Below are 15,726 nucleotides of genomic sequence, written 5' to 3'. Positions count from 1 at the left end.
GCCAAATTGAGTGGTTCCATTAAGAAGAAGCCAGGAACCAAGCGAGGGATTCATGGGGCTGGGACAGCTAGTAACCATTCCAAAACCACACCGTGGCCTCCCCATATTTTTCCATGGCATGACACTTGTAAGCAGTAATGACCAGACATTCTATGAACAAATAACTCTTGGCCACTGGTTGTGGGACGTGTAGAGTTACTAATTTCCACAGAAGAGGGCCACACCATGAGGGGCATGTCGCCCTGTGGACGTCCGTTTCTTCTTTTGCTTGCGGTTTTGGAAGATTTTAGTGTTTGTACTGTCTCGAATACCAAACTAGCCCATCTTTATCTGGAATCTTGGATAAGCATGCGCTTATACTATTTTATGGGATGATTTGTTGGAATGTTGATCATATCTACCATACTTTTGTTAGACAAGCTTGTGGGAAAACTCAAAATCTTGGAGAGATGAAATCTTCAACTTGCATACACAGTTTTCACCACCAAAAAAAAAAAAGAAACTTTGAATTAATGTTCATGCTACTCTTGGATTAAATTACAAGGTAGATCGATGATAACTTGGAAATATTATTATTTACCAAGCAAGTTAGAAAAACCTCCGAGGGTCAATGGTTTCACGCTTTCATATGCACCAAGAAGCTTTTACTCTTTAGTTTTGACAGTCTTTTCTGTGGTTCTTTTCCTCCATCTCTTCGCTCCTTTGCTTTCACGCAAAGACTAGAGTTTGAGGAACACGAAGACAGGGAGAAGGGGATGTGGGTGTGTGATCCGAGATTGGGACCACCGTATTGTTCGCATAGCTTATGTTCATATGCAGTAAAGCATGGTAGAAGTAACCATATCTCATGTCTTTTTGCAGGCTAAGTCGCCAGCGAACCGGTTAGCTAATTTTAGTTTGATGAAAAATCTTTTGAACTGGGAGTTTCTATTAATTAATTAACCTGTTTGAGGGTCTATTTTCGATCTTATATTATGATCTGATATGGTTTATTTATCCTCGTTTTAATGGATTCTTGGGCTTTAAGACCCTATTTCAGCAAAAATAAAATAAAATAGAAGTACATGCTTAGTTTATGTAACTTGGAAATGGTCATGTAATTGAGCAAGTTGGTGAACAACGCACCTGGTTAATTGTAGCTATGCTCCTTCACTTTTACAGCAAGCCCAACGAAGGTCACAATTTTCAATTTTTTTGCCAAATAATCCCTTCACCATAGATGTTTAATCAGCCTAGTCCGATAAATTGATTTGAAAAATTCATAATCTAAATTCAGATTCTAATAGGATTTTAAATGAATAATAAAAAAAAGAAGATAAAACTTGATTGACAAACTCGTTTCAAATGGTTAGATCAACTCTAAATAATAATAATAATAATAATTAATCCCAGTTGATTTGATAATCCAAACAATTTTTTTTTTAAATCAGTCCCAAGCCAGTCCAGTAGCTACGCCCTCCACCGCACATCAAGAAAAAAAATAATTATTCAATTACCAAATAAAATGTTTTCACAGTGCTGGGATCTCAGGTAAAATAAACCTTGGATCTGCATAGTAAATTCTCTTCATTCAACTTTCAATGTTAAACCAACTTTGCTCGAGGCAATTATTTGATTATTCCATTGATGGAATATAAGTAATCTCTTTTCGAATTAATCTGATTAATTTCTATATATAAATGTTCTATAAGTAATCTCTTTTCACGTTAAGAATGTTTAGGAATAAGCAATTAATTATTTGTTTACTCAATCTATGTATTACAAGATTATTTGTTTACTCAATCTATGTATTACAGGTAATAATATCTAAGGGATCTTTGAACTGGAAAACTATATAAAAAATCTATTTCATGTTTGTTTAGGATTCACAAAGCATCATCCATCAACACACATTCGTAGTTGCATCATCCTTATTTTTATATAAGGTAAATAAGGGACTTGATTACAATACTGGTAGCTGGACATGGACTAAATTGTAACTATTTCATGCTATTTTTTATTTTTTTAAGAGAAAAATGTTTTATATTATATTAAGATAGTGTTTTGTTACTCTAAAATAAATAAATAAAGATAATAAGAATAAAATTATATTTGGTTGAAGAGACAGATATAAAATAAATTTATATCCACATAATTTTTATTATTTTAAAACATGTATTACATAAAAATATATTATCTTATCTCTAATATTTTAAGAGAATAACCAAAACTTGTCTAAAATACAATCGTAGGGTAAGATTTTTTTATTTTTTTTAAAAAGAAATAGGGGATTTTTTTTTTGACAATTCCAAATCAATTCAACTAATATATAGTGCAGAGTTGGTTTAGGGTGAATGAAAGTCTTGGACAAGACTATACATAAAGTATTTTAAAAATTTTAAGAAATATTTTTTTATGTATATCTACAAATAAAACTTCGAAAAAATTTCATTTTATACTTGAAGCCTCTTTTAAGCGGATCCAATCTTTATTTTACAAAATATATTGGCAAATATAATTTATTTATTTTTAAAAGTTTTTATTAAATGAAGGTTTTGGATTATTATCCAAGTAACTCCCGGTTTAAACCGCTTCAATAATGAGTTGTTTGTTAGCTATAGATAGTAAAAGGACAAAGAAATTTAAGGGTGCCAACTAAAAATTACCCTGGACCGACTTCCAAAATTATGCCATTTTTTTCAAATATTATGTTGGAATTACCATATTGGGTCAATTAAATGAATTTTCTTCATGTATATTTTTAGATTAATTTATAAGGATAACTAAGATTAAATCTCATTTTCAAAAGATTTTAAAAGCACATTTTTTATATCATTCTAATTCCATAGTCTAAGTAAAATGAATAAAAATGGTTAAATTAAAAATAATTATTGATTAAAAAAAACCAATCATAAAAATATATATGGAGAATAATTTGGTCATCGAACATATAAATAGATCTAGTATATGGATAGATTTGTAATATTTTCGAATACTAGTGGCAATTCTATAGCAACATCTTTATATAAAGACCAATGCCACATGCCTAAACCCACACCCCCGCAAGAAAACATCACTCGCACTTCTCCTCCAGTTCAGCAGCAATGGCGATGGCTTTCAAGATGGTATAGCAACATCTCCTCCTCTTATACTCCTTACTGTAAGATGTTAATGTTCCTAACATATATCCGTGTCTTTGTTTTGTATACATGGTAATGACAGGCAACAACTGGCATGTGGGTGACTGATGAGTGCAAGAATTCATTTCATCAAATGAAATGGAAGAGAGTTCATAGGTACATAGTGTTCAAGATTGATGAGAAGTCAAGGTTGGTCACCGTGGACAAGGTTGGTGGCCCTGGTGAGAGCTATGCTGATCTTGCTGCTTCATTACCGGGTGATGATTGCAGATATGCTGTGTTTGATTTCGATTTTGTCACTGTTGATAATTGCCGGAAGAGCAAGATCTTCTTCATTGCATGGTCCGTCCCCTTCTTCTGTAGACTCTTTGTTTATGAATTATCATCACAGTAGGATCAACATGAGCCACTTTTTTGCCCCTTTTCACAATAGGATTGACATGAGCCACTTTTTTGCCCCTTGTCAATCACACACACAAACAATTACTGAGTATTTTAAGAGTCTTGCTTCCTCCTCGCACCCAAATAGGTAACAATAGGTCCCCATTTTATGTCAGAAAAGAATACAACTATGAGCATATATATACCAGTTATTAAGAAAAAAGAGCAAGGCTTGGATCTGAACTGTTGCCTTGCCATGTTAAGAAATGATTAACAATGAGAGCATATATATACCAGTTATTAAGAAAAAAACTGTTGCCTTACCATGTTAAGAAATGATTAACAATGACTAACGTGGATCGTTATTCTCAAATTTGAACGTAGAAAAATGTGGCAAGTCAATGTTGGCAATAATACTAGCTAGGGAGGGACAATTATTTTGATTTTGATTAATCAGTAGGGAACTTTCAGAGTTTTAGAAGAAAGTGGGTTGATGATCAACGCCGTCTCCTCCACAGGTATGTTGTCATTAATGGTGACTTGAGTCTCACATGTAGATAAAAGGGTTGGGTTTTCTGGAAGCATAATATATGTGTAATGATGTGAAATATCCCATTATTTATACTTTTCTCAATTCACATGACAATTATTGGGTTGCTAACGAATCTAGTGAATTTGGATTAATTTCAGGGCTCCAACAGCATCAAGAATCAGAGCAAAAATGCTTTATGCAACTTCCAAGGATGGATTAAGGAGAGTGCTTGAAGGCATCCACTATGAACTCCAAGCAACCGACCCAACTGAGATGGGGTTTGATTTGATTAGGGACCGAGCCAAATAACTATGATTAGGATTAGATAAATTATGTACTGCCATCTTACCTTATTTAATAACTCCAGCCCGATGTGCTTAATTTCTTGTTGTGACTTCTCTACCTTTATGTTTCAGATTTTTGGCACAAATGTAAGTTGATGTTCTAAATTGTAATAACACTTATGTGTCATGTGGGTGCTTATAAGTTTGACGACAAGAACCTTTGGATCCAATCTCTTTTAACATGGAAAGGCCAGAAGGCATAAATTAGTGTGATTATAATATGCCTCAACACTACTTCTACTCCCATTAAAACAGCATGACAGTTGTGAGTTCGTGATTAATTTAATACATCTGAATTTGCATTAAAAATAAGGTTTGATAGACCGAGTTCAAGTAAAACAATTTGGATCAGACTGGTTGTGAGTCAATTATTTTGTTTAATGGTGCTCTTGCAGTGTAAGTGAACAAATTTAGATTCACCATTCTCTGTTTAGCATATTAGGACTCCATTATTGATTGTTTGGCAATCGCAGCACTGGATTCAAGTTTGAGTTAGATCTGTTTGGCCTGTTAAGTGAACTTGATTTGGATTTTACTGTCTTGAAACAGATTTTCATGGATCAAAACTGTTACCGGCTACCTTTTCTTATACTGCTAATTTGAAGGTGAACTCTTTTCCATCGCATGACTCCCCGTATCTCATCGGATTTTGTAGGCAGTCAGTACTTGTCCGATATAACATGAGGTAATCATAGCGTGAACTCCTTTTGACTTAATTTGAAGGTGCCAGAGAAAAGGGCAAAAGTCATGGAAACAAAACATACAGATAAAAACGTATAGAGGTGATAAGAACCAAAAACATGATTGTTAATAGTTTGATGAAGATGTGACACCTCCACCATGACGAAGACGAAGGACACTCCAGCGAGTGGTGGTCTTGGGCATGCTAACTAAGTACTTGTTAAATAACACTCTTTTAAAACAATTAATTATCGTCTTGATGAAGAAGAAGATGAGATATTTACACTTGACCAGCCATGCCATGGTCAATGTAAGTTGCGATTTCAGATTTCTATCAACTTGGCAGGCAGTGATTTCTGGGTTCCCAAGAGTACAGGCATAATCACGTAAAGACCCAAGTCTCAATAACCACCTCTATAAAGGTTCTGCAACATGGAACCTAGGGGCTACAAATTAATTAAGAAGAGAATTGATGTCATGGGCCACAGCCACAACAAACTCAAATCATTCTGATCAGGCACCCAACTCCATATAATTTCTACCATGTGGAGGAGTTTTCATCCTCGCAATTAACTCTATCTTTAGCCTATAATGACGTCCAAGATTGGCTACAGAAATGATGATGTGCTTTTCACATCACTTTGATTTCAATTACCCTAGTTTTGATGGAAGGGGAAAATCACCCTTAACAACCACCGTCATCATTCTCACCCAAGTCAACATGCCCATTTGGATTTGTGATTCATGTCACGAAATTGTTGATGTCTAGAATATATATTTTAAATTATAAATATGTGTGCATGAGTACTTATCTAATGGGAACTTGGCAATTGATATGGCTGATATTTAAGATGACTACGTCGCAATATATATATACATATAATATATATATATGGTCGTTCTGCACTTTTCAAATTTGGATTTGAGAAAATTTACATTAAGATTATTCTAAAAGACTTTATAAATTATATAGTTTAAGATTTTCTTTTTATTCTTTTGTAAGGGATTTAAAAGTTTTATTTTATTTAGGATTCTTGTTTCCTTCTCGGATTTAAACATTAATGTTTATCACATTTAGTATTTTTTTCTAGTTAGAGATTGATTTCCAAGTCAATAATCTTTTCCCCTTTTTATTTATGTTTTAGGTCTTAGAATGGTATAAATAGCTAAATTATTATTATTGTTAGTGTTATTGTTATTATCGATATAATGATTAATTTCAATGCAAAATTTCTCAAGTTTGTAGTAATTTATTTTTCTTACAATATACTTTTTATAAGTTTATTGTTTTCAGTTTTAATATACTTTTTGTAACTTCATTGATTCCGTTATATGTTCTATCGTATGCTTTTTTCATTGCATAATCTACTTGTTTTCAACACATTTTATTTGTCACATGTTTTCTTTATCAACTTTTAATTTATTTAATTGTTTTTTTACCATACAGTTTAACATTTTCTTTTACTCTAGCAAATACTTTACTCAATGTGAGTAAAATTCTACGTAGTTTAATTATAAATATTTATGATTTATCATAGACATGATAGTTTATTTGGAGTAAATCTCTAGATTTACGAGAGGATTATTCAATATAGACTTACATGTTGACCGCTCCATGAAAATTTAATTGTTTAAACTAATTTAGATTTTTATAGCTCTATGACTTATACTTTGATTTAATCTATGTGGCCAAATCCAACAATAAAATGTACGATCACCAATTTTATTAATAAGCATTCAGAGAGAGCCTGGCAATTGTCAAGCTCGGCAAGTTATTCAGGTGGATTGAACAGGCCCAATCCTATAATGGGCCCGATTACCAATTTTATTTTCCGGTCCAAAAGTCTAGGCACAGGATCCAAACCTTGACCTCAAGAAGGTGTCCAAAGTGCAGCCCGATCACCAATTCAATCATTAATCAATTAATAAAGCATATCAACATGAAATTTATATCTCATCATCACTAAAATTATTTCCAACCCAGAACCCTTCACATTCCTTAACTCCTCCAATATTCAAGTTCCCAGATTGATCACCACTCCATGAAAGCCCAACCTTCATGTTACCGCATGAAACCCTAATCAACCAGTCGATCCCACGACCCAGCTTATAATGCCCCACAGAATTCAATGTCATTAATTAAAACTCATCTTGCCACGTTCCATGTCCTTACCTGTTCCAAACATCATCAGCCCGCAAGCTTACATGAGAATCCACAGCAAGGAAAAATGCACGTCCGCAGAGGTGATTAACATTCTTGGTGTTTTGTTGGTGCAACTGGATTTGCGAACATGTCACTCTTTGTAATAAATGTAAGATCAGTTGATCCTTCTCGAGTGCTGATTTAAAATATAACTTAAAATTTTATTTTAAAATATTGATTTTTAATTTAATATCAGAATATTTTTTAAACACTTTACACATTGAAGAGCAAGCAAAAAAAAAAAAAAGCCTTACATAAAAAGCCATGCAAACATAATTAACTTGTGAGCATCAAATCGTAAAAAAATAAAAATAAAACTCGATGATGAAATTATATATTAATAATAAAGAAAAAACAAACTACAGTTCCCTGGGCAATGGCGCAGTGTCCGCTGGAAGGGAGGGTAGAGCAGTGAAAAGTTAGAGTGGGTTTTCTTTTAGCTAGCTACTGTGATGTTATTTTACTGTTCATTAATTCTTAGCTTCTCATTCCTTGCACGAATTTGTTGGAAATTCGTACAACAATTACTTCATGCAGTAGCATGGAGTTAATTCTACTGCAGAAGGCAATAGATCAGCGGCAACATGTGGCTTTTGGGTCCATGGTAGATCCATCAAGCTCGCGTGTATCAGTATCAATTAATGCATTCAACTGTTTCATCGAGTAGTTGAACTAACTCCTCAAATTCCTGTAGGAAAATCAAACACCCACACGACTTTGGAATACCAAACAATGTCATGTTGACCTTCGGATAATTTTGAAGGCATTGATCTCAAAATGCTTTATCCAAAATGATTTATAGGGTTTCCGTACACAGTTTCTGTATACGCAGACTCCCTATGAAATTTCCATATATACCTTCTTTAACTGTAACACAAATCCGGAACAAATGCTGTCATTTCACGACAATAATTTTGCATTTTTTCATTGTTGGCAGATTGGATATTTCAAAACTCAATCCACCGATTCTAATGATCAAATGTTCTTTCTGTTGGAAATAAAAGCGGAAACAGAGAAGAAAGAGGATTTGAAGGATAAATGGTAGAGTTGCAGCTCAATACCAGAAATAATCTTATTATTCTTTTGTTCTGTTTTTTCACTTAACAAAATACAGAGAAGAGGAAAAGAATATATAACAAGGACTGAATTAATGAAGTTTAGAAACACTTAGACTTTCATAATCCAAAGAAAACCAGTAGAACAAGAGCCATAAAACTAACAATAAAAGACATTTGTCACTACAAATTACATTTAACACTCCCTCTTAATTTATAATCTTCAAAAACTCTTTGAATTGTTGAAACTTCTCAACTCGAATAACATGGTAAGGATGTTCGCAAGTTGATAATTAGTGTTGATAAACTCCTGCTGAATCTCCTTCTTACTGGGCATCTCTCTAATGAAATGATGCCTCAACTCTGTGTGTTTTGATCTTGCATAAAAAATTGAATTTTTGCATAAAAAATTGGATTCTTAGTCATTGCAATTGTTGATATATTATCACATAATATAGAGATAGGATCAAGAACATTTTGCTGCAAATCATAAAGAATTCTTCTAAACCATACTAACCGACAAACAACTTCATGTGTATCAATATATTCTATCTTTGCAAAAAATAAAGCTATAAAATCCTCTTTCTTTGAACACTAAAAGATCATATTTGTTTCAAGACAGAACATATAACCGGACATACTTTTTCTATCATCATAGCTTTATGTCCAATCACGGTAAGAATAACCAATTAACTTGTTTTTATTTTGCTGTTTATACAAAATACTATGATTCTTAGTTCCTTGAAGATATTGCAAGATCCTCTTAGCTACTATAAGATTAAGGTTGTTAGGATTCTCCATAAATCTAGAGATAATGTTGACAAAATAAAGTATAAGAGGTCTTGAATTTTGAAATATTTTGAATCAATCTTTGCTGCTTCATCATCGTGTAATAATTTCTCATTTGTTGCCATTTGAAATTCTAGTGGTTTACATTTTGACATTTTGAATTTCTTTAAGAGATTTGTAACATACTTTTCTTAGGAAATAAAAATTTTCCTTAAAGATTACTTCACTTGAATGCTAAAAAATTATCTCATTAAGCCAAGATCTGACATTTCAAATTCTTTCATCATAGTAGTTTTGAATTTTGCAACCATATCTTTACTTGTTCCTGCATAAATCAAATCATCAACATAGAGACAAACTATTAGAAAATCTTCTCCTTTCTTCTTTATATAGAGTGATGGTTCAAATTGATTTTTGTTGAAACCATTATGATGAAGATAAAGATTAATTTTATGATTCCATTCTCTTGGGGCCTATTTTAATCCATAAAGAGCTTTATAAAGTTTGTAGCTTTATAATGTGCAATTATCCAGTTTTATGGTAAAAGTTATAATTCTCAATCAGACTATTGGATCGAGCTAAAATTTTATATGGAGTCTCCTGACATGTTGTCCTACCTTGGGTTAATATTTTCGGTCAATCGGAGTTTGAAAAGGCATCTTAATACGGGTCAACATAGGTTATATGAATTTTGTTGTTTACTTCCTTTTAACTTGTGATCTTTCTATTTGGCGTGGATTTTTTTCTAAAAGGATGTGGCAGCTTATTTTAGAAATATACTAATTTTACAAAGATATTTAATGGGCTGCAACATAGTTTCCAAGCATGGCAATGATTCATAATTATTTCAGAATCTTTTTCTTACAAGGATTCCTTATTCATCTTAGCTATAAAAGGAAATAAAACTTCAGAATAAATTCTACCTTCAGCTTAGATTTATAGTCTATTTGGAACTTCTTAATGGTGACAAATCTGATTCTAACATATTTAGGATGATAATTTTTGGATTTTTATTATTTTTATTATTTTCTTCTTAGTCTTTGGGTTATTATTACTTATTTGGATTAATTGTAAGTGCACTTCAAATAAGTCCACCTAAGAGGGGTCCATTAGGGTTTTTTTAAGTCTAAAGTCAGTATAAATAGAGGCATAACCACACATGTAAGGTTAGACAATTCAGATTAATAAAACTTCTTGTTTGCTGTACTTTTTTTGTGTGTGTGTTAGTGAGATAATCTCCCTTTCATGGTTCTCTAAAGAACTAAAAAATGACTTATCGAAGAACAACTGTCTTCGTGGCATCATCCTTATACTTCTCGTCCATGAATCAATATTCGTTAGGTAGGGGTCTCTATTTTTAATAGTACTGGTGCCTAGATACAAGTTATCTTTGTATCACACTCCTATCAAACTTGATTTACTTGGCTTTCTAGGAATTGATGTCTCTGTGTGTGGGTTATGTGACTACGTGATCACGAGATTTGCATCACTTTATCTTCTTCTTCTTTTAATTCGTCATTAAAAAACACTGACTTAATATCAAGTTGAAACACCTGCAATTGAAGTTGTATAGATAAAGTAAGAATAATTCTAATAGTTTATATTCTTGTAACAAGTGCAAAGGTTTATGTAAAATCAATTCTAGGCTATTGAAAATAGCCTTTAGTAACAATTCTAGCCTTATGCTTCTGAATGTTGTTATCTTCATTGTGTTTAATATTGAATACCCATTTTAATCCTATTATTTTCTTCTTTTTTGGCAGATCAACCAGCTTCCATGTCTGATTCTTTTTTATACTTGTCATCTTTTCATTCACAACTTTTCTTCATTTTTTTTTTCTTACTACTTCTTTAAAATTATAAGGTTCACCTGAAAAAAAAGGCAACATGACAAGAGTTCTATATGTCAATTAATGAATGAACTCTCTTAGAAAGAGTTTCTAAGACTGATTCATCAACAAAATTTAATAAGCCTCCTCCATTATATGAAATTGAACCAATTCTGATTTGAGAATTGGAAATGAGCTTGAAGTAAGTCTAGAATTTTTGTTTCAGGATTGATAGAATCTTTCCATTTCCAAGCAGTACAGTCATAAAAAAATAACATCTCTGGATAGCAATAACTGATCCTTTTTAGGATCGAAAAGTCAAAAACCTCTTTGATTCATCATTATAGCTAATAAAGATAAGCTTCTCCCCTTTTCTCATCAAACGTGTCTATGCTTTAAGAAGGAACAAGAGCATAAGCAATGCTCCCAAAAACTTTAAGATGGATGACATCAGGTTTCTTTTGTGTCATGCTTGAAATAGAGTTTGATTTCTGACTATCTTTATTAGAGATCAATTGAGAATGTATGTTGTAGTATTGACAGCTTCTGCCTAAAATTTATTAGGAAGTCCTTTCCCTTTTAGCATGCTTTTTGCCATTTCTTCAATAGTTCTAATCTTCCTTTCTACAACTCTATTATGTTGAGGTGTATGCTTGACTGTAAGTTTCCTTTGAATGTCATTCTCTTTGCAGCAATTAAGAAAAGGCTTATAAATAAACTCTCTTCCACGGTCTGTTCTTAAAGTCTCATTTGGAATCCACTTTGCTTTTTTGCAAGAGCTTTGAATTATAGAAAAACAGGGAAAACATATGATTTGTTATTAAAAAAAGTAAATCTGAATTTTCAGAATAATTATCAACAAGGAGTAAGAAATATCTTTAATTATTCAAAGATGAAGTTCGCGTAAGGCCATAAATATCTGCATGAACTAGTTCAAGCTGTGCTTTGGCTCTCCAGACAGTCTTTGGGAAGGGAAAATAATGCATTTTTCAATACACACATCTTCACAAATCCTAATTTGGTTCTGGATTGAAGGCAAGCCAGAAACTATATTTTTCTTTTTTAGTAGCTGCAAGTCATTGTAATTTAAACACTTGTATCTTAAATGCCAAAGTTAAGAATCATTAAGATGCTCACTTCTTATAGCAATATTATGGAGTGATTTCATATTAAAAGGAAATATATTGTTAGAACTCATCTTGACCACTACTACTTTTTTATTTGTGTTCTTATAAGAAATCTCACACTAAGCATCATCAAAAATCAGTTTATAGCCTCTTCTCATCATTTGTCCCCCACTTAATAGATTATGACCAGTGTTATAAGAGTAAAACACATCATGAATATATTTTTTATTACCTTTATTTGAGTGGATTGCAACATTACTTATTCCTTTGATTTCCACTCTTTTATTGTCGTCAAGTTCAACACGAGAAAAAAAACTATTCATTAAGAACTTCAAAACATGAGCGATCAACAATAATATGATGACTAAAACCACTATCAAGATACCAGATTTCATTTTCTTTATGTTTTGCATTCATGTAGAAATAGAACAGTCGATCTTCTTCCTTTGAAAAATTTATCATATTGTTCTCTCCATAACCATTTTTTTTTCTTTGTGCTAGTAGTTTCTAACAAAATGAGTGGAATTTTTACATGTAGTACACTTGAAAAAACAATCCCGAGTTTCATGACTAGTTCTCTTGCAAATAGAGCAATAAGAATTGTTGTCTACTCTTGGTTGAAAATTCACACTTCCTTTTCCTCTGCTCTTACTTTTGCTTTTGTTACGATTTTGACTTTCACATGCTCTTCCATATGAGTCTCTTTTGAAAAATATTCTTCCTCCCCTCTAATAATGATGAAAACTTGCTCCCCTCCTGTCAGAAAAATTGGCTTTGATCTGAAAAGCATGTTCCATTGGTGACTTGTTATACTAGTTCATTCTTTGTTCATGCACTTTAAGAGATCCCATTAATTCATGAATTGAAAGTGTTGACAAATCTTTTGTTTCTTCAATAACAATAACTATATGTTCAAATTTTTATGATAAACTTATGAGAATCTTCTCTACACCTCTTTTATCAAAAATATCTTCTACACAACTTTTGATTTGATTAATAATTTTAGTAGTTTTAGAAGAGAAGTCTTTAACCAACTTACTATCCTTTATTGTAAGATTTTCAAATTTTCTTTATAATTTTGCAGTCAAATGGCTTTGGCTTTCTAAGAGCCCTAGAATTCATTTTTCAATCTCTTATGCTTATCTTGCCTTCTTAATAGAGAAGATCCTAGGATAAATGGATTTGCTTACTCCCTATTATATTATTCTCAAGGCAGTTGCATTCCTGTGCACATTCTGCTTGTAGTCCTTTGTGTCTTCTTCTGGCCAGAAAGTAAAAAATTCTTCCTGGGATAGTTCTGCAAACCCCTCATCTACTAATATCCATAAATCTTCATCTTTTGAAATGAAGTAGTCTCCATATGAGAACTTCGGTATTCGTTATGTTCTCCATTAAAGATGGGAATCTGCGTAGTTGTATAGGAGAAGATAGAAATACTAGAAAAAGAAGCCATAAAAGAAACCAAATGCTTTGATACCAAATTTGTTGGAAATAGAAGCGAAAACAAAGAAGAAAGTGGATTTGAAGGATAAATCATAAAGCTGCAGCTCAATACCAGAAGCAATCTTATTATTCACTTACAGAATACAAAGAAGAGGAAAAGATTACATAACAAGGGCAACACCTAGACTTCTAGAATCTAAAGAAGACCAACAGAACAAGAACAATAAAAGCTAATAATAGAAGATATTGAACATTACAAATTACATTTAACACTCTCAAATGCCTTCCACGTTAATGTTTTCAAATTTACCATACAAGATGCGTTACACCGATGTGATCTTTTCCACCAAAGTCTTGAAATCTTGTGTAGCACGGCCACCAGGTGCAGATGCCTTCAATACAAGCTCTTTAAGGGCTTGGACTCTGCTCCGAATTGTTCTCCCTTGTTCACGTTCCAAGATGAGGTCCAAGCTCTTGGCAACTCCAGTCTTTGTGAAAACACCCCCGTCAATTCTCACACCAACTCTCCAATCGTCCGCTATTAATCTTGCATTCAACTTATTATCCGCAAAGAATGGTCTACAGATCATTGGAACCCCATTTGCAATACTCTCATACACAGAATTAGCTCCACAATGTGTCATGTGCACACCAATTGAGCTATGTCCCAATACTTGAATCTGAGGTGCCCATGGAACCACCTTTCCATGCGTGATAGTCCTGTCTAGGAACCCATTCGGCAAGCAATCTCTCATGTTGTCCCTAAGAGACCAAAGGAATGGAATTCTACAAACTTCTAGAGCCTCTGCTAGCTCTTCTATCTCACTATGAGGGATATTCACTACAGTTCCAAAGCTGATAAACCCCACAGACTTAGCCTTTTGACTATCCAACCATGATAGACAACCTGTAGCATCTTCAGTTGAAGGTGGCAACGATGGTGGTGGCATGGATAGGCTAATAAAGCCGACGTTAAGCAAGTTCGAAAACTTGGATTTGAGATCATTTAAGAGGGGTTCAGAGTAGAGCTCTTGGTAAAAGTTCAGAACTAGAGTATCTACTTTTGGCAACATGTGTCTAATTTGACCTAACATGCAAGAAAAGAGTGTTTCTTGTGCATCTCTTGGTAACACTTCAGCAGGCAGATCTGCAACGCGAAATTCAGATAATCCTGGAACTTCCAAAGTTTGGTCTTCAAGCTCTACATCGCTGCCATCTCTGCCACTATTGCTGCCATCATGAATAAGAGAATTGGCGTAGCGTTGGCGAATCATATCGGTATAAATATGTGCAGAGAGGGAATGAGGCACTGGGGTCCAAACAGGAATCCAAGGAATGCTCAAGTTCTCAGCGATTGATCCAGCAAAGGACAAGAACGCATCTGTTAGCAAGCAACTTATTTTTTGGCCAGTTTCCGCCACTGCCATGTCCATTGCCGTCTGAAAATTCTCCGGCGTTTCCTTTATGAATAGCTCGACTCTTTCTTTTGGATCTCCAGAGAAAACATGATTCAGCGGCACGCCATCCGCTACATTGTAGGCTTTGATGTTATCAGGTAGGTTGGTTCTTGATGCTAAGAAGATCGAGTTGTTGGATTTTTCGGTGTTAAGAAAGGAAAATCTCGTTTCCTGGGCAGCCCTCGCTAACTTCAGCACCAGATCAATGAGAGAGAGAGCATGAGAACCAAAAGGGAATGCAAAGACGGCAACATGCATTTTTTTTTCTGCGTGTTTGATTGGTGTTATGCAGCTTGACATTGGATCGTGTTGAGTCACAACAAGTAAACAGGTAGCAGACTACGAAGAAATGGACAATGGAAAGAAAGGGTCATGCACACAAAGCAACACAAAGATTTACATGGTTGAACTTCCACAAGTAAGATGGTAAAGATATTTCATCATAGAGGAGCCCAAATTATAAATGACTCTATCTCTCTCCATCTTTCTTTAAGGAAAAACACCTAAAAATATACAAGATTTCAATGTTGTTTTTCTCTCTATTCTTGTCTTAAAACTTTGATGCTGCAAGCAAGAAATGATTACCTTCTTTACAGTAGACTTGCGAGGACTTCTCTGCAATTAAGCCATTATATAAGGGCAGCTGGCAGCTGCAACGTTGACTAGTTGGCAGCTGCATGAATAGCCAGGTAGTGTCGTTGCGTTCACTGTCGGTACCACCTTTTACAAATTTTTAAAAAAAAAATAAAAAGAAATGATTTTTATT

At 33.5% G+C, this 15,726-nt stretch overlaps 1 protein-coding gene, 1 long non-coding RNA gene and 1 pseudogene across 2 annotated transcripts in view; 2 read left to right on the top strand and 1 right to left on the bottom strand.

The window, feature by feature from the left end:
* The first annotated feature begins 3,048 nt into the window (after window positions 1-3,048).
* On the top strand, window positions 3,049-4,546 carry LOC105141021 (actin-depolymerizing factor 5). Its single transcript, XM_011048091.1, has 3 exons — window positions 3,049-3,104; window positions 3,202-3,461; window positions 4,191-4,546. The coding sequence occupies exons 1-3, from the start codon at window positions 3,084-3,086 to the stop codon at window positions 4,339-4,341; spliced, it is 432 nt and encodes a 143-aa protein (XP_011046393.1). The 5' UTR covers window positions 3,049-3,083; the 3' UTR covers window positions 4,342-4,546.
* A 3,740-nt stretch (window positions 4,547-8,286) lies between these two features.
* Window positions 8,287-15,532, bottom strand: LOC105141004 (anthocyanidin 3-O-glucosyltransferase 2 pseudogene; annotated as a pseudogene).
* LOC105141015 (uncharacterized) overlaps window positions 15,007-15,726 on the top strand; it is a 9,172-nt gene continuing 8,452 nt past the window's right edge. The window contains exon 1 of the long non-coding RNA XR_845287.1: window positions 15,007-15,058. This is a non-coding gene — a long non-coding RNA (uncharacterized LOC105141015). The remainder of the gene's footprint in view (window positions 15,059-15,726) is intronic.

This window comes from Populus euphratica, unplaced genomic scaffold (genome assembly GCF_000495115.2).
Source record: "Populus euphratica unplaced genomic scaffold, PopEup_1.0 scaffold3.1, whole genome shotgun sequence".
Taxonomy (NCBI): Eukaryota; Viridiplantae; Streptophyta; class Magnoliopsida; order Malpighiales; family Salicaceae; genus Populus; species Populus euphratica.
The sequence above is the reverse complement of the archived record's forward strand: the minus strand, read 5'-3'. Positions and strand labels throughout refer to the sequence as shown.